This window comes from Pseudopipra pipra, chromosome 5, assembly GCF_036250125.1.
Source record: "Pseudopipra pipra isolate bDixPip1 chromosome 5, bDixPip1.hap1, whole genome shotgun sequence".
In the NCBI taxonomy this organism is placed as follows: Eukaryota; Metazoa; Chordata; class Aves; order Passeriformes; family Pipridae; genus Pseudopipra; species Pseudopipra pipra.
In genome coordinates, this window is record NC_087553.1 from 66,529,728 (window position 1) to 66,553,615 (window position 23,888).

At 37.8% G+C, this 23,888-nt stretch overlaps 1 protein-coding gene across 1 annotated transcript in view; it reads right to left on the bottom strand.

Moving 5' to 3' along the window:
• Nucleotides 1-8,044: 8,044 nt before the first annotated feature.
• The window catches only part of SEMA3E (semaphorin 3E), a 134,529-nt gene continuing 118,685 nt past the window's right edge, over nucleotides 8,045-23,888 (bottom strand). Inside the window, exons 14-17 of the mRNA XM_064656445.1 lie at nucleotides 21,626-21,792; nucleotides 15,853-15,920; nucleotides 13,776-13,915; nucleotides 8,045-11,320 (exon numbers count right to left, since the gene is read on the bottom strand). Of these exons, the coding sequence (XP_064512515.1) occupies nucleotides 10,868-11,320; nucleotides 13,776-13,915; nucleotides 15,853-15,920; nucleotides 21,626-21,792 (828 nt within the window). The 3' untranslated portion in view covers nucleotides 8,045-10,867. The remainder of the gene's footprint in view (nucleotides 11,321-13,775; nucleotides 13,916-15,852; nucleotides 15,921-21,625; nucleotides 21,793-23,888) is intronic.

Genomic DNA, 23,888 nt, shown 5'->3' on the forward strand with positions numbered 1-23,888 from the left:
TTACAAGCATGACCCATATATGTGACTTACACATACAGTAGGACTAAGAATTTATAGAATCTTAGAATGATATGATGTGGAAGGGACCTCTAAAGACCATGTAGTCCAACCCCCTACCAAGGACAGGGACATCTTTCACTAGATCAGGTTGTTCAAGGCCCTGTCCAACCTGACCTTGAGCACTTCCAAGGATGAGAAACCACAACTTCCCTGAGCAACCTGTTCCACTGTCTCACAAAAAAAAAAATAAAAAATTCTGCCTTATATTCAAACTAAATCTATCCTCTTTCAGATTAAAATCATTATCCCTTGTCATGTTGCTACATGGTCCATTAAAAAGTCTTTTTCTGTTGTTGTTTTAGGCACCCTTTGTATTTTGAAAGGCCACAATTAGGTCTCCCTGGAGTCTTCTTTTCTCCCGGCTGAGCCACAACTCTCTGTCCGTCTGCATAGGAGAGTTGCTATACCTCTCTGACCATTTTTGTAGCCCATTTCTCAACCTGCTCCAACATGTCCATGTCTTCTTTCTTGTGCTGGGGACCCCACGGCTGGATCATCTACTCCAAGTGCAGCCTCACAAGAGCAGAGCAGAAAAAGGGAGAATCTCCTCCCTTGACCTTCTGGTCACACTTCTTGTGATGCAGCCCAGGATATAGTTGGCTTTTCTGGCCTGCAAGTGAGCATGGACAGCTCTCATCTGATTTTTCATTCCCTGGTATCCCCAAGTCCTTCTCCACAGGGCTGGTCCCAACCTATTCGTGCCCCAGACTGTACTTATATGGGGGATTGCCCTGACCCGAATGCAGGACCTTGGACTTGGCCTCATTGAACTACGGGAATTTCACATGGGCCCCCACCAGGTCCCTCTGGATGGCATCCATGTCCTCCAGCAAATCACCACTGTTTGGTGCCATTCTCATGCTGAGGGTGCATTCAATCTCGCTGTCATTAATAAAGATATTGAAAAATCCCAGTCCCAGTCTCCTGAGGGAGGCCACTTGTTACTGATCTCCATTTGGACCATGAGCCATTGACTACAACTCTTGGGATGTGGCCATACATGCAGTTCCTTCTCCATCAAACGTCCAGCCATTAAGCCCATATCCCTCCAATTTAGCAATAAGGATATTGTCAGGGATCTCGTCAAAGGTCTTGCAGATGTCAAGATAGATGGTGTCTATTGTTCTTCCCTTCCCCACCACAGTCATTTTATTATTGAAGGCCATAAAATTGCTCAGTGAATTATGGACTTTATGAAGTCCATAAAACTTTTAATTTTTATTTCAGATAGTGATGGAAAGCAGAAATAATTCCATTATGGGGGTCAAATGGTGAAAACAAAATGAATAAAATCAGGACAGTGCTAAGCCTGCATTAGACTTGCATGTGCAAAACTAACTTTCTGATCCCTTGCATGAAAACTGATCAGTCTTCAGCCCACCATGTGGGTGGCAGCTATTCTGATAATCATATTTCCATTTCATCTGTTTGGTGAAGTTCACTTAATTTCATTGCATGCTAAACAGCAGGCATTCTGAACTTAATGTTCTTCTTTAATAATGGAATTTTTCCTTGTTCATGTTATTCTTAGGAAGATCCATCAGGTGTTGAAGTAGCTATTGGACTTGCTTTCAAGTCTTTTTCATTGTTGTGACTCAGGCCTACCAGGAAGTGAGTTTTTTTTCTATTATGAACATCATCTGAACTCAAAAGAATTAGTAGTAGAGTGAACAAGTCAGGAGCAGCTCTCCAATTAAAACCCATATAATTGTGAAAAAGTGATACATGGCTAAGGCCTAGATGGATCATGTGGATCTCTCAGCAGCTGTAATTACTGTAACTAATCTGTGTGAAATATTCCTTTTAACTCCATCTTTTTGAAGGATGAAACTTCATTCTGTCAACAAGTAAATCTATATGCACATTTTTTTCCCAGTACTCAGTTCTGTAGTGAGGTAAGAAACTGCAGAAACAAGTTATTAAACATCAGAAGACCATACAGCATGGAAGTCTTCTTCAGTCTTTAACCTGGACATTAAGAAACATCAAAGAACATGTTGTTCTCACTGAGTACTTTCTCTTAGAGACAACTGTCCCATTTGAGGTATGACATCTCTCTTTGAGGACCAAGTAACAAAAAGATTTTACAATTCACTGGCACACAAATCTGAAGCCAAAGATAGAAATAAATAGCTTTAATTTGTGATCAATACATAGTAAATGTGTTTCAATTAATTGAACTTTGATGTTCACAGAATCACAAAACCACAGACCAGCCCAGGCTGGAGGGGACCTATAAAGATCATCTAGTCCAGCCTTTCATGGGAAATGGAGTCTAGATGAGATTATATTTTTCTTGTGGAAGCAAGTCTGAAAGAATTCCTGGTAGACCCTGTCTGTGATTTAAAATCAGTTTTATTTTGAACAGAAATCTGATTCTTGGAGTAGCATAAATCAAAATATGGAGAGATTTCTGAGCATGGAGATCTGTGGGGTAGCTATTTGCTCCTCTCATTAAAGAGGAGGCTGGAAATTGGTTGCTACTTCACAAGTTATTGTGGAATAACTTGAAGGCCTTGTCATAAAGATCTAGTGCAATTGCCTTAAATATGTTCTTGGAACTTGGAATAGTTCTTGGAACCATTTATCCTTTTATTATGTGTTTGATAATCCCAACACTGTGCCTCTTACAGTAAAGTCTCATACCTGTCACATAGAAAAACACATAAGAATAAGAGATGTTGTTTTGTTCCTGCAGCACTTCTGTGATACAATAGAAAAAAACTTTATGAGAAGTGAACATGGGAGATGTTAACCTCTTCTTAGGACTATAATCATTAAAATTGCCTCTTATAGAGTATCCTCACACTTGCCATTTTATGAATAACCAACTCTTGCTGAAAGAAACAAAATTGTTTGTCTCCAAAGAAAAAAAGTTGCAAGCAACTTCTTTAAGTCTATTGCCAAGTATATACTGATTGCAAATTCAGCAGGTCAGTTTTACTTATTTCAAGTAAAAGTCTGGTATGCATTAAAGAAAGACACACCATCTGTGCTGCATAAATCACTGTCTTGACTATGTCCTTGATCAGTCAGGCCCTGGTCTATTTGCCTGTCTAGACCTTGTATGAGGGGACAGCCTTTGTTGTGTTGATGACAAGAAAGTTCAGTTTCAGGTAAGAAGATATTTCCCATGGCATTGCTTTTGTTTGTCGTTACAAAAATAGACTAATTGCTTCATTTGATACACTGATTTAATGTGGCTTAAAATCACTAATTCTTATGTAGAATATGGACTGAATAAGGGACAAGAAAGACATCAGTCTGTTTTTCATCTCTCCTACCTTTGAAAGTCTTTTATAGCCTTATGTCTAGTGAAAGGGAAAAAGCTCACTTCCCCTATAGCCTGAAAAAAATAGGGACTAAACATGATTACACTGCAACTTCTGAAAGTTTAGCTCATGTCCATATTCAGCTTCTACCAGGCTAATAGATTAATATATTTTCTTTTCCTGTGGCCTTTGTGCAATTGAAGTGGTGACAGCCCTCTGTGCAGGCTGCTTTGCTACTGAAAGCTCTCTTGAGCATATGGCATCTGCTGACCAAAAATGCTATTTACTTGATTTTAATTCTGTGAATCCAGCTTTCTGAGAGGGAAAATTCAAACTACAGAAGCTGCTAACAATTATGTCTTTTTTTTCTCCCTTCTCCTGCATTGCACAGTGTCACATGCAGTAGAGTGCAAGTAGTCACCCTGAGTGAGAAAGGGTTCCCCAAACAGCAGTTTTCCCACAGCAGCCTTTGTTCCTGCCATAGAGCATTTACAATGTCCCCCCACAAGATTTCACAAGCTGTATGTTGTCTACCACCTGGATCAGACCAGAGCTGCACCTGAACACACTGAAAACGGCCAGTGGTAAGAGTCATCTCTGTGGGGATGGGCTCCCTGGCACAAGATGTGGAGGTGGTAATCCTCTCGTTGGCCTCAGCTCCACCAACAGCTACAGAAGAGGATGGGGAGGCTTGAGTCCATACTGACACTGCATTCACCACCAAAAACACAGACCAAAGTCAGGAAGCATGAAGAAGAACCCAGAAAGGACACTATTGCAAATTCTCCACTTTCATTTCCTAATTTACACATGTAATTGATTTGAAAAAGGTAGATGGAAGGGAATTTTTTTTTTTTAAACAACAAAAAGATGTTTCTGCCTTTCTGGAGCATATTCTCTTTGCAATTAAAAAATTCTCCACAATTCACATTCGACTCAGGCACAGGAAATATGATAACAAATCACAATTCAAGGTCTTTTCTAGAGGTTTCTGCGGGTGAGCAGTTCTCACATCATTATAGACAATTTATATACCAATATAAATAACTTGCAGCTGAATATTCATCTGCTAGCTCACAGTGCCCTGTGCCTGGTGTAACATTTAATAAAATTCACAAAACAATGCCACAAGAGTGGCAGACAAAAAACCAGAGTGCAGAGCAGAAATGGTAATGTTCTAGGCTGGAAGAGTCATAATTTTATATATTGGAGGTTAAATGATTTTTTTTTCATGTGCACACTCCTAAAAGGTCAGTGCACATTTTAAAAAATTACTGTGGTTTTTAGGTGACAAAACCTCTCATCTCTGGTCTTTTCCAAGATGACTAAAAGATAGAAATGCAGATATTCCTTGAAAGTTGTATTTCAAGTTTATGAATATCTTTTTTCACAGAAATGTGGTATAAATGTAGGTTGAACACTTAATTTCCCCAGTTTCTAAGCAAATCAAACTAATAATGATTTCTTAAAATTAGTCTCTGATTAAACATTACCTATGACAGTAGGCTAAAAACAATCCCTCTGCACAAAACTATTCCCCACCATATATTTTCTTGTTGAATGCTGCCAATTTCACTCTCCCCACCGACTTTATTCACTAGTTCTCTAAGGCAAAATTGCTGAGAAGTAGTTACCATAATTTCATCTATATTGATAGCTCTGATATTTTGGAGTATTTACTTTGAGACAAAAATTAGTTTGGAATGGTTTTTCTGATTACCTGAAAGCATCGTGGTGCAGTTAATCTGATGAATCCTCTCATCCTAATAAGCATGTTTTAAAAGGATAGATAGATTCCAATCTAAAAATTTATATTTATTTTCACCAAGAATTAGGAGGAAAAAAATGCCTGAACAACCACAGGTTCTTGTGCATTAAATATTAGTATGTGCTGTATTCTGGACTCAGTCTGACAAGACCATGGATGGACATCACTGCAAAAAGGATTTATATTCCTTGACAGACTTACTAAACTCTGATCTTTCACTTTGACCCTCTTCCAAAAGCTTCCACTCTATAACAGGAATGACTGAGCAGGATGTGTTAGCCTGTATTACCACAGACTGAAGCTGCCTGCCTGAAAAAAAAAAAAAAAAGTTGATTAGTATGAAGATGCCCTTACACCCTGTCTTTGGAGCACAAGCTGAGGTCCCCAAGTGACATTGTACCATGTTGATTTAACTTGCCCACTCACCTGGCACTGCTCTGCATTGCTGCAGCACGACACTGTGCTGTGTCATGGGGAGCTTTGGCCACAGGCCTTTTCTGCTCCTATAAACAAGAGATTAAGGGATGCAAAAACATGTTTTCATGCCTCTGGTGGCTGTTGTGAAAATAAACCAATTTAAAGCATAAAAAGCACTATCAAATATTCATTATTTTTAATGATTACAGAGTAATAATGTACCAAATAACACATTTAAGCAGAAGAAAATACAGTAAATTAAATACTAATGATCTGTATGCCCGAGTTAAAGCTACAGGTGGAATATTTCCATTACCTAGATTATGATAAGGTCCACTGGGCATTCTTCAAGTTCTGATTAATAGCACTTTTTAATACACCTAGCAAATTAAAATACAGAAAATGCTCACAGTGTGTTAATCATGCCGATTGGTCTGCAACTTTCATCTCTTATTTTTGGGAAAGGGAGAAGACAGTGAATTACAGCTGTTGTGGCTTATGATGATAATGATAATGATGATGATTATTGACATTATTATGCGCCTTCACAGACATGCTTGAAGTACAAGTTGAGGGAACTTGGCAAGTGTGATTCTTCAGAGTGAGAAAACATCATCATGGGCTATGTGTATGTATGATTGATATGCTGAAATTCAAATTGACTAGAGACACTTTGAGAGTTCATAATTTATATACTACAAACGCAGCCACATTAAATGTAATCCTAGACTGTTCTTCTTCAAACACAGATTTTGAAAGATGTGCAAAAACATTTCTAAAGACATGAAATTCTGCTGTTGAATTAATTGACATTGCAAGGAAAGAGATGTTTTTGTTTCAAGGAGTTTTCTGTGTGTTGTCTGCCATTGGGGAAATCTACTGAAACAAGTTACTCACAATGGCTCTTTAGTCTACAGATGTTCTGAAATAGGATTTGTGACTCAGCAAACCATTCATGGATCGAGGCTTCCTCTCATGCAATTAAATATTCTCTTTTTAGATAGGGATAAGAACCTCAAGAAATCTAGGAATTAGACAGACAAGGCTCCCACGCTTCAACTACATTCAGCTGTGTTCTGTCCCACACCTTTCACTTCAGCAAATTATGAGCACATGTGCACAAATGCTCAACAAAATATTTCCTGGTTCAACTTTACATGAGAGGCATATCTCAAAGGAGCAAAACCACTCTGTGAAATGAGATTACAGTGTTGGATTGGGTTGATGTTTGGTAAATTTGTTCTTCAATGTGTGCATCACTATAGAAAGTTGATTAACTTATAGTGACCAGTAGCTTTACTTGACATTGCTAGCTCTGCCATCATTCTGTGTACAGTGTTAGTCAGATAACTTATTTCCTCAAAAAATTAAAATTAAAAAAAAAAACAAACCACTCATTGCTAATATAAAAAATAAATGTAACCCAAAGGCAAGACTTGCCCATCATGGCTCCATTTATGATAAATACTCATATTAACTGGGCATGAATTCTCCATTAAAAACAGCAATTTGGTGAAGTGAACAGGATTCCAAGGCTGATAGGAATTGCAGGCATCCTGCTAGGTCACAGCTGTAGAAAAGCTCACTTTCTGTGCCTCTTATCTGGATAGCACAGCTTTCAGAGGCATTTGTGTCTTCTGGAGCCAGAGAAATAAGTTGCATAAATAACTCCAGTCTCATTGCTCCGAGGTAGACTAAGGAGATTACTGGACTTTTTAAAAAGGGAAACTGACTGTTTGCCTTTTAGGGGAAAAGAAAATTGATTTCCCCAACACTACCTCCTCCCCTCCCCAGCTAAAGGAAAATAAAAGAATAAGAGAAATTCAATAACTCTATAACTACAAAAATTATGCTAATTCAAGCATTTCTTCAAATATGACTGTTACCTTTACTATACAGGTAGCTGGGTGCAGGACAATTATTGTTCTCTCTTGCCTGCTTAAAGAAATCTGTTTCATGCTACAAAACAGTGCTGTATATCCTAAAAGCCTATTTTGAGATGTACAAGCCAAGAATTTTACAGCAGGTTAGCAATCTGCTGCCTTGATGTCCCAACAGATTCTGAAAGCACAGTAGCTTGTACAAGGTGACAATAATCTCCTTGACAACAAAGGAGCAAGAGCAAAGCAAAGAAAGTGTTTAGTCCAAGTGACCTGTCTTTTCCCTCCTCACGAAAGAGGGTAGAGTCCAAAGCTTTATCCCAATTGTTGTTTCTCAGTCAATTTCCATCAGGTGGAATCTTCTCAGTTTAAGTGACCACGTTCCACTCTTAAAATCCATTCATGCAGCAGATGATGCTCTAATCACAGTTCCCAAAATCTGCCTGGCGTTTATAGACTAAATCTACTCGTTACTCTGAGCCACAGTTTCCCACTTGGTAACTCTATATGAAGATCCTTCCGTCCTGATCTATGTTCTTCACTCAGGAAATACCTGGTGAAAGACATCTGTGAATAATACTGTGTGACTAGTGACCTGCATATAATCATACTGTCTGGGGAAAATAAACACTAAGAAATAATAGAGATTATTTCAGCCAAAAATGGTTCTTAATTATATTTATAATTTGACCACTTCATGCACATACAAAATACATCAAACTCATAATGAAAAAAAGCAGACAATGCCCCCCAAATATACAAAGAAGCATTTTAAATAACATTGTGTACAAGCACATTTGTGCATACCCTTCCAAAATACATAGTCACTCTTTCTCTTCTTCCATAGATGTCAGAGCACTCTTTGAACAAGACCTTGTAGTTCTGAATTCTCACAGACATTGTAACCATGAAACGAACTAGGTGTAAGCTAAAAATTTGTATTTTAAAAGGTAAATAAAGGTGTAATGCAATTTTCCACATGTAACCACTAAAGGGATGGGGAGTTAAAAATACACTCTCATATTAAATCCTGATCTCCATATCACACAGTTTCCACCTGAAATCTCAGAAAATGAAACACAAAGTTATATTTTTTAAGATGAGACTGGATGTGGCACTTAGTGCCGTGGTCTAGTAACCACGGTGATAGTGGATCAAGGGTTGGACTTGTTCATCTCGGAGGTCCTTTTCAACCAGGCTGATTCTATGATTCTATGATTTGTTCCATGAGGCTGGGATGCTGTCATTCTTTTCTAATAGTTCATTAACGATACATTTGGCACTAGATACTTGCAAATTAATCAAAAAGTAAAAAATAATTCCCATTGATGTTTAAAAGAAGTGGACTCTATAATTCACCAGAAAATGATTTCAGTAGTGTTTTAAAATGATGTTTTTTCCATCAAGGATGTCAGTGAGGATTAAGTATAAATCAGGGATGCTTGTTCTGCATATGTTCCCTGCCACAGCCTTCAGTGACAGCACTTTCCATATAGCTCCAAACAAACACAGGATCCTAACTGCAACTGAGTTCCATTAAAGTGTCACAGAAAACCAAATTCATCCAGTCTCATATCAAAGTTAGCAACTGCATGAATTCATGCAAGGATGTGCAGAGTGTCTGGTCCCATCTCTTAGACAGATGTTCTGGATAAACAAAGTGCAAACTCTCAGACCAACTGATTTTCTTAACAGGCTGATGGAAAGATCTAACTGCTGCTACGCCCACACAAGGTGATAACACTGTTTTCCTCATACTCCAGCTGCTGACAGTGTGCCCATGGGCTCTTTTCAAGCACCAGGACAGCCTCTACTCCCAGAGGAGCACAGCAGAGCTCCCTGGTCCTGACAGCAGCTGTGAGCTCCTCTTACAAATAGCCTATTTGGAAAACAACACTGGGTTAGCCCTGATTGCTGCATTTGTTAACACAGCAAACCACACGCCTCTGTTATCCAAGCTGTTAATTTCCACTATTTCCTGATTAGAAGTTGAAGCTTTTTGGAGCTGATGAATCCCTTGTATATTTTCTTGATGGCCAAAAATCTGTATCAGCTTGGCTATTTCCATTACTGGCATCATATTCTCAGTTTAGGAATTAAGTAATATGTGACTCATTTGTGTTTATAACTTCCCTATCTTTCTTTTTTTTTTTTTTTAAATTTCCAATAAAAAAAATCCAATATACATTTCATATTGTAAGATAGATTTCTCAGGTAGTGAAATACTAATTTTTGTGCATTTTCTGCATCTGTTTTTTTGTACTTAAAGAAAGAAATATTTTTTTTTATAGTAAGTCTTGAAAGACTTAAATTGTAAGCAACTTAGTTCTTTTGATCTCCCCTGGTATCCCCTGGTATCACTCACAAGAGCAGCAAAGCAGCCCTTTAGACCAGAGATCACATACCAGGAAAAGATTTACGTGAAGTAGATCCTGAAACTATAGAAACACAGCTGTATAATGCTGTTCTTGCTTTTAATCTACATCCTAACATTTTATGACTGCGTTTTACCCCAAAAGCATGTTAACAACATTAAGCATCGCTTACTTTAAATGCTGCCTTTCCAGTATAAATGACTTCCAACACTGCCTTCTAAATCTGTGGGTTTAGCACATGGAGACTAGAAGTGTCTGCTGAAAACAAACCAGATGTGGATCTCGGTAATACTTCTCTGCTTATACACATTTCTTCAGTAAATGAATCTTAGTATCAGGTTTTGCTTTTTTTTTGCCACAAGAGGGCGATCCTTTAATTCGTGTCATCACTAACGCAATGTACTAGACACAAGATGGACTCGTTTTCTATCTAAACCATTATTTCAACTTCTTATATAGATAAATTGACGAATTTCATTCTGTCTGTGTTCTCAGCATGCATTTGACTTACATCAAGTTACTAGGCAATATTATTTAGCTGTGAGAGCACATTGCACTCCATAAATGATTGATATGAAAAAAAAATTGTGGGAAGTAAATAGGATTTCCCTTCATTACCTTTAGAAATAGCAATACACTATATTAACATAACTCATTGTTCTCAGTGATAAACTCAGACAGGTCACAATCAAAAGGAAAGATCTTAAGACGTGCCATTTTCAGAAGCATGAGAAATTTGTGAAACAAAGAAATGTGTTATACTTTTCATCCATTTGTGAATGCTTAGCTATTCGAATTTGTTAAATATGCCATCATGTGCAACAATATACAGCACAAGCACAGTCCACACAGGAGACTGATTCAAGCACTCAAAGTCTGAAGATTGTCACGTCCTCCCTAATGCATTGATTTAGAACGAGAAGATTTTGTTTAAAATGCTTCTAAACAGTCATCATGTGTACAATATAACTTACCATAGCATTTTTTTTCAGTCCCAATATTTTATATATATAAACCTGTGTAATTTACTCAAATCAAGACTGATTTCTCCCTCTTAAGTCCTTTTGCTTAGAAACAGTGGATGGATTTTGTCCATCAGGAGTCAGCTATGTTCCTGGGCAACCGGTAATGCTCTTGTCTGACCCTTGCCTTCTTCTCCTGAGGGTTGGCATATTTCCACTTGGAGGGGGACATTTTCAGCTTTTTTCTCTTCTTATCTGTACACCACACCTTTTCACAGTATTCTTCCACCCTCTGGAAGTTGCTGTAACCTATTAGTTGAAGAAATTCCTTGTACCATGGCTTTGATGCCTGAGGTATACTGCTCTGCATTGGGCATGGCATTTTGTGAGGTATCTCCTCCTCATAGTCTTTATTGAACATTTCATCTACACGTTCTTCCTCGACTACTTCCAGGGTGATTTTCCTGACAGTGTGAACAATGCTGTGTTCCACTGTCTGACAAAAATAAGTCCCTGCGTCCAGACGATGGAGCTTCAGGAATAAAAGTCCAAGGTCCATTTTGATTATTCTGTCATCTGTCTTCACCTGAAACAAAAAAATTGATGCAGTTATAGAGCACAGGCCTTTGCTATTACCTAAAACCAGTGCAGTTATTTCTGAACTTTATTTTAATGAATTTCATATTAAATTTTGAGAGGAAGATTAGAGATCCACAAACCTTTAATTCACAGTGCTTTCTTATAACAAAAATATTTACTTGAAGTAAAGAAGAGATTGAACTGTGAAAGGAAAGTAGTCTAAAGAATCTGGATGTCATGGAAAAACATATAGGGGAGCAGACAGTTTGCTGTTTTCCCAGCATGGCTTAGTCACTTGTGGCTAAATCACAGAGGGAAACAAGTTAGAAACATACAAATGTATGGATGGAAAACAAATGGGCATTTGCCAGCTGATCTGTGATAAGTGTTGCTGTGAATTCTCTTATGCACTGGCGTGTTTGGACCATTGTGATCTTAAGCCTCTATTCTGAGCCTGGTGTTTAAGTTCCCCCTACAGTTCCCAAGGGCGAGTTGTTGACTACAAAAATTTCTCAGACGATGATGAGTAGGGAGCACTGAGCTGTCTAATCCAGGAGCAGGGGAGTCCAGGAGAATGATATCCTCAGTTTTTTATTTAACAATAAGGTGATGAATTTAAGCAGAAGTACTGGGTGATGAGGGGATCAAGAGCAGCCCCAAAGAGAAGGACTTGGGGTACTGGGGGATGAGAAATTGGATGAAAGCTGGCCAGGTCCACTTGCAGCTCAGGAAGCCAACTGTATCCTGGGCTGCATAACCACAATGGTGTGTCCAGCTCTGAGGTTCCTGGTACTAGACAGACATGGACCTGTTAGAGTGGGCCTGGAGGAGGGTCACAAAACTGAAGAGAAGAATGGAGCACCTCTCCTATGAAGAAAGACTGAGAGAGCTGGGGTTGTCCATCCTGGAGGAGGAGACTCTGGGAAAACCTTATTGTGACCTTTCACTACTTTCAGAAAGTTGGGAACGTTTTACCAGGTCCTGTAACAGGACAGGGAAAATGGTTTTAAACTGAAGGAGGGTAAAATTTAGATTGGACGAAAACAAAACTTTCTTTTACTGTGAGGGTAGTGAGACACTGGCACATGTTGTCCAGAGAGGCTGTGGATGCCCTAATCCTGGAAGTGTTCAAGGTGAAGTTGGATAGGGCTTTGAGCAACCTGGTCTAGTGGAAGATGTCCCTGCCTATGGCAGGGTGTTTGGACTAAACAATCCTCAGATGTCCCTTCTAACCCAAACCATTCTATGATTGTAAGATTCTACCATTCAACTACTTTTGAATAACCATGTAGTTATTCAGGTTAAATGGAATAACTTTCAGGGGGAAATACTAAAACAAATGTTTTAATGATATTAGAAATTAGAGTCTATTCAAATTTACACTTATGGTGTCCATTGTCTAGTGGATCTAATGGGATGCGTATACAGTAGGACATCCTCACTGCCTCACAGTTCATCATTTTCTGTGAAAGACTTGATTAATAGTTCTGTTGGAAGAATGTTTATGGATAGATAGGGATCTTCCAACTAAATACATGAGGAATTGGCAAGTGTGAAAAACCATGTAGACATTAGGGACTTGGACAAAACTTTGGGAAAAAAAATGTGCCAGAAATAGGGATGACATTAATTTTGCTTAAATTTAGATATTTAAAGCATAGCCTGTCAGCCTTGGATATTTTTATCTTCAGTGGTTTGCTAGTAACTTTTTACCTGACCAAAAGGTGATACCACTGGCTGTAACTGCAACATCATCTGGTCTGACTTCAAAGGCAGCCTACATTGACTAGCTCCTAGGTAGATGTCTTTATCATAAATGTCCATATTTTCTGTCAGGGGAGTCCCATTGCAGAGATCTGCAGATGTCTATGGCTAAGCCTGGGTTTCACAGTTGCAGTAGAGCCTAGCTACTAGGCAGTAAGGCAACTATCCTTATCCTTTGGTAGTCCAAGGCTTTTCTCCCTACATTCCTCCACATACTGAATGGGGATAGATACAGTGATGTGTATTAGAGGTATCGAGGAGTAAATATATGGAGCGTTTCCAAATAGGAAAATATATGTTAAAAAGGCAGAGAATCCACCAATACTCATTTGCAGAAGATTCTGTAATGTAACAGGTGAGGCAGCAGGAATGAATGGATGTTAAACTAGATTAACATTGGAAGTAATATGTTCATATTTCATCCCTCCAATAACATACCAAGAAAAGTGGTAGATTCTCTTTTGTTTTGAGATCTTAAGTAAGCTTCACTACATTTCTAACATCTGCATTCAAGATGCTAAATGCAAACACCAGATGAAATTCTCAGGTCTATTAATTCAAGAGACCAGATGAATATAATGATTTTCCCTGACCCACATACATTTCAGCAACTGGTGACAGGCCTTTCAGTGAAGATGTAATATTCCTAACAGCAGGCTTTTTTACTGAAATAAAGATTAGTGTATAAGAATATTTACCTCTTCCTTCTTAGTTTCATGTGCTCGCTGGACAAGCCAGATTACTTTTGCTTGTAAGGTCCGAGGGGTGCACTCCAAAAGGGTGCTGTTGTACTCTATTCCATAAACAAGTCGCTCCTCAGTCTTCTCCAGGACTTCACCTGGAAGGAAAACAAATGTTTCAAAAATGTGTTACTGCAAATACTTGTTACACTCCATATTTGGGATATATTTATGTTTAAGAGTGAAGCTTGATTCAGATCCAATCAGATAGTGACTGAAAAGTAATGTCTAGTGAAGATCTGACCTGCTAAATAAATATTCCCATCATCCCAGACTCTCATAGCATCTGACCAAATTGTGCCATGATTCACCTAAGATTATACACAGAGAAACAGATCTCAGCCTTTCACACTGTTAATTGCTTGGGCCTTGTTCTTATGAATAGTTAATTTAATTTTCACTCAGTGAAACAGAAGGATTCAATGTATGTTTAAATATAATAAATAATTCAATTTTTTTAGGGGTACAAATAGAGCATGAAACCTTTTCCAAAATGAAACTCTGAAAAACTATAAATACTCTAACCAATACTATATGTATCCATGTTACACATGTGTAAAATGAAAGCATAGTTTTGGCCCAAGGGTGCCAATAAAAACAAGGTGAGTGAATTTAATCAAAACTCAATTCTGCTTTTCCATTCAGCAAAATATCTGGAGGAAGATTAGCTAGTTGTTACACTGGAGGAAGCCAATGGCCTCATTAATGAAATCATCTTATTCTGTTGTAGTGAGAAAGATTCTTGAGACCAATTAGTTTTATACCCTAAGAAAATACCCTATTTGATATAATTGTGATTTCTCTGTTGTATTTTAAACTTACTGAATAATTAGTATTTCATATTGGGATATACGTTTCCAAAATGTACTATATCCTCCAATAGGCTTCAATTTTAACAAAGCTTTCTCACGTAAAATATCTATCTGATATTTAAAATATTGTTTCTCTGGTTATCTTTCCAGAAGAACCTCTTATAGTTTATTTCTTTTCCTCTATCAATGTATTGTGTGTTATCCTGTGAAATACTAAGGATATCCAGGCAACTGTTTTCTCTCTGTTTTTTTATTCCCAATACCAGTGTTTGAAATCATCACTTTCCAAGGTTTGGACAATAGCATTAGACACAATAATCTATCCTTTTCTCTGTTTTCTTTTTTTTTTTTTCTTTTTGGTGTGTGTTTTTTTTTTTTATTTTTGTTTGTTTGTTTGTGTGGGGTCTTTTATTGTAATAGAATCATAGAATCATAGAATCATAGAATTGATTGGGTTGGAAAAGACCTCCGAGATCATCGAGTCCAACCCTTGGTCCAAATCCAGTCCATTTACTAGATCATGGCACTCAGTGCCACGTCCAATTTGCGTTTAAAAATCTCCAGGGATGGTGAATCCACCACCTCTCTGGGCAGCCCATTCCAATGCCTGATTACTCTCTCTGTAAAGAATTGTTGTATTGTTGTTGTATGGTTGGCTGTTTTTGTTTTGGTTTTTTGGTTTTGTTTGTTTGTTTTCTGGGGTTTTGTTTTTATATTTTTTGTTGTTATATTTTTTTTATATTTGTTTTTATATTTTTTGTTTGCCTCTCTGTTTGTTTTTTAAAGCAAAATCTTGATAACAATCATAAATACATATTTTTGTTCTAGCATGTGATTACTCATGTCTATACTATGGAGCCCCTCCAATTCTGGCTAAGTGTCCTGACATTATTTCATATCCTTTTCAGGATGCAACCTCGTTATTTCTTATTCCTGCTGCATCTTTATGCTTTTGTTTCTCTTTGAATCCATTGAGATTCATTATCCACATCTTTAGTCTGAATATCAGGGCTGCAAGACCACATGAACATTATGGATGCACCTGAAATGGTAAATTCTTAGACCTGGATGGTGTGGGCTCATCCCCATAACTCTTATAACAATATTGAAATATGCCAGTAAAAAAGCTCAGGTGAGATCATGGTCTGGCTCATACTCTTGGCAAAATCTGTGCTGTCTGTTCCAGGCATTTACTAGCAATTTGTAAATGTTGAGTAGATTACCAATGAACTGCTGGCCGAAGCACTGCTGCGCTGCATTTCCATGCCGAACGTCTTGTCTGCGGAAACGTCTGGAGGGAAAAAAATGGAATTGTTTGAGAGAACATGTTTAGCTTACATCCTGTTAGGTTATGCTAAAGTGGCATTAGTTATAAACATAAGGAGTTAAATCTTGCTTGCTATAAAAAATTAACATTGTCGCGAGAAGTACTCATTTATACATTTGCATTTTCTCTCCACTCAACCTACTGGGAATCACGTCTGAAAAAAAGAAACACATTTATCTGGAGAAGAGGCACAGCTGTGTATCCAGTTTATACATAACTACACATATGTTATAAATAACAAAACAAGATCCTTTGAACCAACTGGACATCATTCAGTCAAAGGGACCTTTAGCCTGTATTTTGGTTCTCTCTCTCTCTCTTTGGAAAACAAGGAAATATTCCTTTTTTAATTTAAAACAGTTTCCCATGTATGTGACTGGTAGTTCTTTTAACCTTCACTCTTGTGTTATTTTTTTTTTTTTTTTTAATGGGGAATCTCAAAGCAGAGGAAATAAGTTATTTAATTTTACCTTTGTAACAGACAGTTACTAAGCTCATTTTTCTCAACAGAAAAACAGACAGGTTCATGATTTGCCCATGCCTAGAAAGCAAACTAGTGGCAGAACTGTAATCAGAACCTGGAAGCCCTGGTTTCCACGTGGAAATATTGCAAGTGCTTTTGAGAGAAAAATCAGTCTGAGTTTTGAGGTTTGTGTTTTTTATAGGTATTTACAGAAAAAATGAAAACCATGATTATATGGTGCATTCCCAGAAGAATCGTGCTTTTTTATGGCTCTTTTTACTTCTGAGTGTCCTGATAAATAAGATTAAGATTGCTTACTTGGGAAATAAAAGAGCTTATTGGAATACTATACCTTGCCAGATGTAGTATGTTCTACAACATGAAATTTAGTTTTACTAAGGATACTTTTCCTATATTTGCATAAAGAGTAATTCTACACTGTATTGCCAATGCCATACATAACAGATTAAGAAAAGAAATATGCAGTGCAGCAAATCTTACACAGCAGGCATGTGCACAGTATAAATTATAGATGCTAGAAACAAGTAAAGCCAAGGAGTTCTGTTATTCTTTGCATTTAACTGAAGCAATTTTTCTCTCTGGTGCTGAGTGAACACAAACAGAATTTTTATTTGATACAAACAGAATTTACTGGAACCATGTAGATTTACACTATTTAAAAATCTTGTCCATAGATGTTACTCATCACATTTCTAACCTGGCAGTAGACACTGATTCTTTTCCAAGTTCTGTCACCCATATGGACTTGTGATCCAAGAGTGCTGGTGGACCAAGAGGACAGCTTTAACCTCTACTGATATTCAGAGAAGAACTAATGTTTTAATATTGTTTTTTTTCAGGGGAATCTGCAAACTCAATGGGGCCTTTTAAGGAGAAATTCTAAAAATACATACATGTTAATAAACAAAAATGGAGATTCTGAGATAGCAACTAGGCTTTATCATAGCCTGGGAGTTGTCATTGCAATGTATGAATGCTGCAGCCATGCCTACTGATAACTCTGCAAAGTGTCAGTGCTGAATAATGATGCCACCAGGTTTGTATGTCTGTGTACACTGATTGCTTGAAGGAGACATTGTCTTGCACAGACATACATAAACTCTATAGGATATGCATTAGCCTCAAAAAAAAACAAACAAGAAAACCCTGCTGCTGTCAGGCCCAGCAGCCCTATCTAGCAGGAACTGGACAGGTAGCAGGCATGTTCTCTTCGGTCTGCAGTTCCTTATGATCCTTGTCCAGCCAAAAAAATCTTTGTCTTGTCAAATGGGATTATTTCTCCAGTTGTCAGAACCATTCAAGAAAAAGAAATGTTTGTTTGATGGAATTTCGCTGTTGTGAGTGTGAAGACTGGGGAAGATACATTTACCAGTGCCTTCAGTTGCTACTTCCCTGAGGAGAACGGAAAAATGGGATGAGGTGATGCAAAGAAGATAAACTCATTTCACAAATACTGATATAAGCCTGGTATTTTTTTTTTCTTAGAAATAATTTTATTCAGAATTCTGTGAATAACAGAGTACCAGGCAATCCCTGAGATAAACTACTATAAGCAATTTTCAGTGATTAGAAAATGTACTGAATGCATGGAAGTTCCTTTTGCAATCTATAATTTCGTGAATTTAGACTTCAGTCTGTAACTCTGTGCTTTCAGGAACTTATTAAAAATGATTTGCAAGAAAGGAATACAGTGGTCATCACCATCACCATCATTTTCATTATCCTTTATTATTTCCCAGGAATGGATGAGGCAAAGTTGAAAAGTCTAGAGGAGAAAAGGCACCACTGCAGTTTGCATAAGTAAATCAGCAGACTGTGTACTTGCTGGTGAAGTGGTTGATGGAGAAAGAGGCCAGACAGGGAGAGGAGGTGGGGGAGTGACTGTCAGTTTCTAAAAATTAGCTAAAGAATCACACTAGATCCAAGCTCAAAGGCATTTTAAAATTACTTCAGCCCTTTTTCAGCCTAGACAGTGAGCTGGCAGAGCAAAGAATCTCACTTGTAGAATTTAGTAGTTATTTAGATCAAAACTGAACCTGTCTGAATCAGACTGCAGAGGTAATAGTGAACTAAAGCATTTCTGGACCTATACCTTCTCAAGTGCACTTAGTGAAATTTGAATGCAATAGAAATTCCTTCTGGTATCTGAAGTATTTGCAGTATGCAGGAGCCATACATCTGTAATTACAATGGAATTGGGGTGTGCTGTGCTCCGAGGATCAAGATATGGGATTTTGGACTCAGTTTTTATTTGTCTTTAATTAAATCCTACATTTAATTAATTTTATCCAGGCTATGCATGTACAAGGTATTATAAGAAAGACTTTCATGATTTGAAAAATTAGTCCCAGATGTCAAGCAAAGGGTTTTTCTATTTATGCTTCACTTCTCTTTAAATCCTTTACATGCCTTAGTTTACAGATTTCTATTTAATGTTTCTCTAAACACTTGTTATACCTTGGAGGCATTAGGATTTAAAGCAGATAGCATTTGAATCAAAGTGGGGAGGACGCACTGTACATCTCTGCCTCAGTTCAACTCTTCATCAGTAGAACTGGAATTAAAAAGAGAGCTTTGAGCAGTGCTCTTACTCACCAGCAGCACTGATCTTACAAGTCAAAAGTCCACCTAAATATACAGTATGAGGGCCACATTTGAGCAAATAGAGGTGGTGTTAAGGCCAGCTCAAGTGTGTTGTAATGTAAGGCACAGCTCCATGAGTCCCAATGAAGGGAGGGATGTCAGGAACATGTGAAACCAGTGCTCTCCAATGCCCATTGCACTCACACTACATGTATCACCATGTACAGCTTGAGCAGGAATCTGGAGTCCTGAACAAGGCCAAATTAATATATGAACGCTCTGGGATGTGGCATTAATTCTGTCTGGAGTCCAAGGAAGCCATGGCAGGGTTATCAGCTGCTCAGTGCCACTTGGTATCAGAAAACTCCAAGTCTACCAGGACCTGCCTTTTCCAGCAGTGCTCCTCACCTGGTATTTGATGGGAAGCAACTTAAGGCAAGTTCCCAACACACCCCAGGCAGCTCTCCTGTCTCCCCATTTACCACGCAGTTAGTGTAAGCTCTTAAATTTAAAATGCTCTGAGTTTCAGCTATGAGCTAAAGTGAACAAAGCAAATGCCATCTGTGCCTCTCAACATTGTTAGTCTTTCTGGCTGTTCCCCAAACTCTTACATGTAAAATAAGTTTTGCAGACTTCAAGAACGTTCAATAGAGTGCAAATCCCTTCTCCATCACTGCAGTGCTTATCTCAAGAGAAGGAGGGTGATAGCAACAGCATTTTCTTCTTTTAGAGACTGACCTGCTGAATGTCGGGGGCACAAGGCACAGGAAGGTGCCTGGGGTGCTGCTCATATCACTCAGCCCTGGATAAATGCGTGTGTCAGGGGACTTAAACGCTGCTACTCTGGAAATTGTCTTACACAAAAAATATGCTAAACATGTACAACAGAGTTCAGGGCAGAGTGAGTTTCTCTTATCTTTTCTTGGACAATAAGTAGCCTGTAGAGCAACGTAAATGGTGATACTGTTAGCAGGCTAGAAGGCTGCTGGGAGATTTTTAAAACCTTCCTTTCCTCAAATGAATTTTCCATCATTAGATGAGTAACCGGCATGCTTTATAATTATGTTAATTCAATTTCTACTTATACTGTAGGACATTAATCTCCCCGGCCTACTATATAACTGCTCATCTTTCTTAATCTGGGGCCTGAAAATTTTAACCAGACTCATCTCACACTAAGCAGACAACCAGAGCCCACTACTTCCCTTTAGGTCTGCTTGCAAGAGGCACGAGAAGACTATGCAATCCTGCTTGTAAAAGTGGTGTACATTTCCTGCTTGTTTTAACCTATGTCTTGGTGCAGTAAATACAAGAGATTCTTAATTATGCTGAGTCATACACTGTGTTTCTCATTTTTACTTTTTAATGTGCCTTATTCAAAAAGTCATGTTACTCAAGGTAACATGACTGTATTAATTATATTTTAGAAAAATCTACAGAAATGTGTGTTGGGCCTGGTTATTGTCAGCCTGCATTTCTTTGAGTGGATCCAGGTTCATGGAAAGATAAGATGCACAGAACCAAAAAACAAACAAACAAACAAAAACAAACAAAAAAAGTCACCCCCCCCCCAAAAAAAAAACAAACCAAAAAAACCCCAAACCAAAACAAAAAAAAGACATACCTTCCTGGTTTTCCTTAAGAAACAATGACACATTTGGGATACTATAACTTGGTTTGACTTGATCACCTCCACTAGTTTTCAAAACTCTCCCTGGAAGTTACTCAATTCATTGTAATCCTTACAGTCCTTCTAGGTCTAATTTATACTTAAGCATATATTTGCAGAACCAATAATTGTAAAAAAAAGCCACAGAAAGAATTATACATTACAAAAGTTTTGCTCACTCAGGTTAGAAATTACTCTCTTTAGGTGGCAGAGATGACTAAGTTTTGTAAAATGGTCTGGATTAAAACGTGCGTGTTCTAGAAGCTTGATTTGTGTAGCTGAATTGCAGAACCTGGGTTTGAGAGGGAAGAAGATAAGGAAATGACTACAGGAAGGACTGAAGGCTAAGAACCATGAATAAGTAAATGGTGATAGAGAGGAATAGTCTCTCCAAGGGAAGAATTAAAGCACCTAAATTTTGTTTGTGCTTTGAACTGGTCTCTAGAGTAACTTGCCTTTCAATTCACTGCAAAAAGTCTAGCCTAAACCTTAGCTTTTGCAGAAACTCTGTTTTGATTTTGGCTGGTGAAGGTATTTGACTATTAACACAGATTCTTCTTTACTTTTTTTTTAGAAATTCTGTTATATATGTTATTACAGTGTTATATACTTGTTGTATAATACATGTTGTAAAGCATCTTTTCTCTGCACATGAAAAGGTGTATAAAGAAATTAAAGCTTGTTTACAACGTAATATAAATAATTCCTAAGTGACCTAGCTTTATTCATAAAAATATTCTGGCACTGCATTTTATGCCATCCTGTGCATTTGGCTACTTGCAATCCCCTAAGGTTATGCTAATAAATTACCAGCTGGTATCTCACTGTTCAGTTATTTGTATGAGGGGGAGATATGAAGTACCTTGTGTTGCAGTAGGAACCGTTTATGCAGATATTTTGCAAAAAGTGTATCCAAAAAGCAGCAGGTCTCACCTCTTTGCCTGCACTCCTGTGGGATAGTAGCGGGAGCAGGAGATCCCGTCCCAGGCGCAGTAGGGATCCCGGGCGAGGCAGCAGTCGGCGCAGGCTGTGCCGTACATGTCACACTGGTGGAACTTCACCTGTGCTATGACTGACTCGGAGCCAACATAGAGCTGTTGCTGTAAAAAATACACAATATAAGATTAAATTCTAAAATTCCCACTAAAACTTCTGTTACCAATGCAGTTATTAAAAAATGTTAGATTTATCCTTGCTTGCCAGTTGTGCATCCAGCCTGTGCCCTGAGGGAGGCACAGTTACTCTGTAGAAGAATATCTGATTACAGATTAAACTCTCCTACATGAGGACAGAGAAACAGAAAGAAGGTAAAATGAACAAGTTTGTTTTGGCATTTCCTCGCTTCTGAGCTTTCAGCTTTGTAAGCTTTGTGTTTGAATAGGCAGAGGTTTACATTTCTTTCCCTTCCTCAAGATATTTTCCAGTGCCTCCCTCTTCACTTCTCTGTCACCTAATTGATCTGCAAAAAAATCCCTTAACATAAAAGACTTTAAATGAAGTTCAAATATGCAGGAGTTAAAAGCAAACTCAATTTTAAAATGGGAGTATTCAAGTAAATTTACCTCTTGATGTGGCTACTTAAAATACGGTCACACATTTGCATGCACAGTAGTAGAGAGATTTCTTTTTTTTTTCCTGTTGTGCAGTCTTTTCTTACAAAATAACCAGTCCCTATCTACTTCTTTAATGTTTACTTGTAATGTTTGGGGTTCTTTTCAGGATTAGTACTAATGAATCTTTTGAGTTCACATAAATGTCCTTTTGAAATCAAATGACAGGTGATCAAAACATTATTTCAGATGCTGGCACAATAAATTCAGAAAAGAATAGTTTATATTTACAAAAATTTGAGAAAAAGTCCTGCAATTGATGAAGGTAAATTGCCTGGACACAGAAACATGCAGTGTGCACTGCAATAGAAACTACTTATACACAGCTCACTTCCACAGTTTTACCAGTCAGAAAAGGGATTCCTAAACTGTGCTTATCCTAATGGCCAAACTTAGTCCATAATTCCCACTCTTTGACCAAACTTTCAAAATCTGTTATTTTAAAATTACTTAACTCTGGAAAATACTGACAGCTCATTTAGGCTATCACAAGACACGAATTTTAATTCAGATAGTTCATTCTTGTTCCTAATTATACCTCTTATATCTGTTTAGATCATAAAATTTAACATTCAGAGATGCCAGGGGAAGAAACTAGGAGAGGTTGGTAACAGCAGTGCTTGAAGAAGTTTTCTGCTGAGATAACTCAATCTGCCAACTGGAATGAAGAAGAAACCTAGGATACTTGTTTTAGGAGAATTTTTTGTCTGCAAAGGCTGCATTGTGATTGTCCAGAAGACAGAAACAACACTTTCAATGAGACATATGAGATGGGATTTTTTCTTTCATCTTTTAGCAGAGGTAAAGACATCTCTAAGTCTTGGTTCATTGGAGGAGGGCAAAAAAGCAGCTGATATCTAGCCAACTGAACATCAAAGAAGAACATTCTTTCCCAGTTTCTGCTGGGATAAGTAGCTCAGCCCTGAAATGTGATATTTTATTGTACCATGACTTGGTGAAGACTGGTCAGTGTTATAAGGATATTGAGATATAGCCAGCAAGGAGATCTCCACAGGCTCAGTCACTCCAAGGTGAAAGGAAACCAGCCAAAACGCTCAAGGTACACAAATTTTTTCACATGTACTCAGCTAAGTTATATTTCTGCTGATTTTAAAGACAAAATGACTTGGTGCCAGCCCTGTCCCTAACATATATTCCAACATTTAATTGTACTCAGTATCAGAAAACTGTATTCCATTTCAAGAATAAGTTTATCTGCATTCAGCAAGCTGAACTTGGTTATTAAATCTTATATTGTTTCACCATCAATGTTCAAGAATCCCCATACACACAGTAGGAAGTCACTTCACATGGTAAAATATATATCTGGCTCTCCTGTTCTCACTCAGTTTTTCTTTTTGATATCTTGAAAAAGTTAAGCTACATTTACTTCTCATAAGAATTTTTGTTCTTCAACCACTGGATTGCTTTGGTGGCTTTCTTACAATTCTCTCCAGATTTTCCAGATATATCTTGAATTAGTGGAGTTAGCAGCCCTCTTGGAAGATGGATGTAATGGAAGAATACTACTTCATCTTTTTATAAAGTATCTCCTTTTTACTCTTCCAACATAATCCTTTTACTAT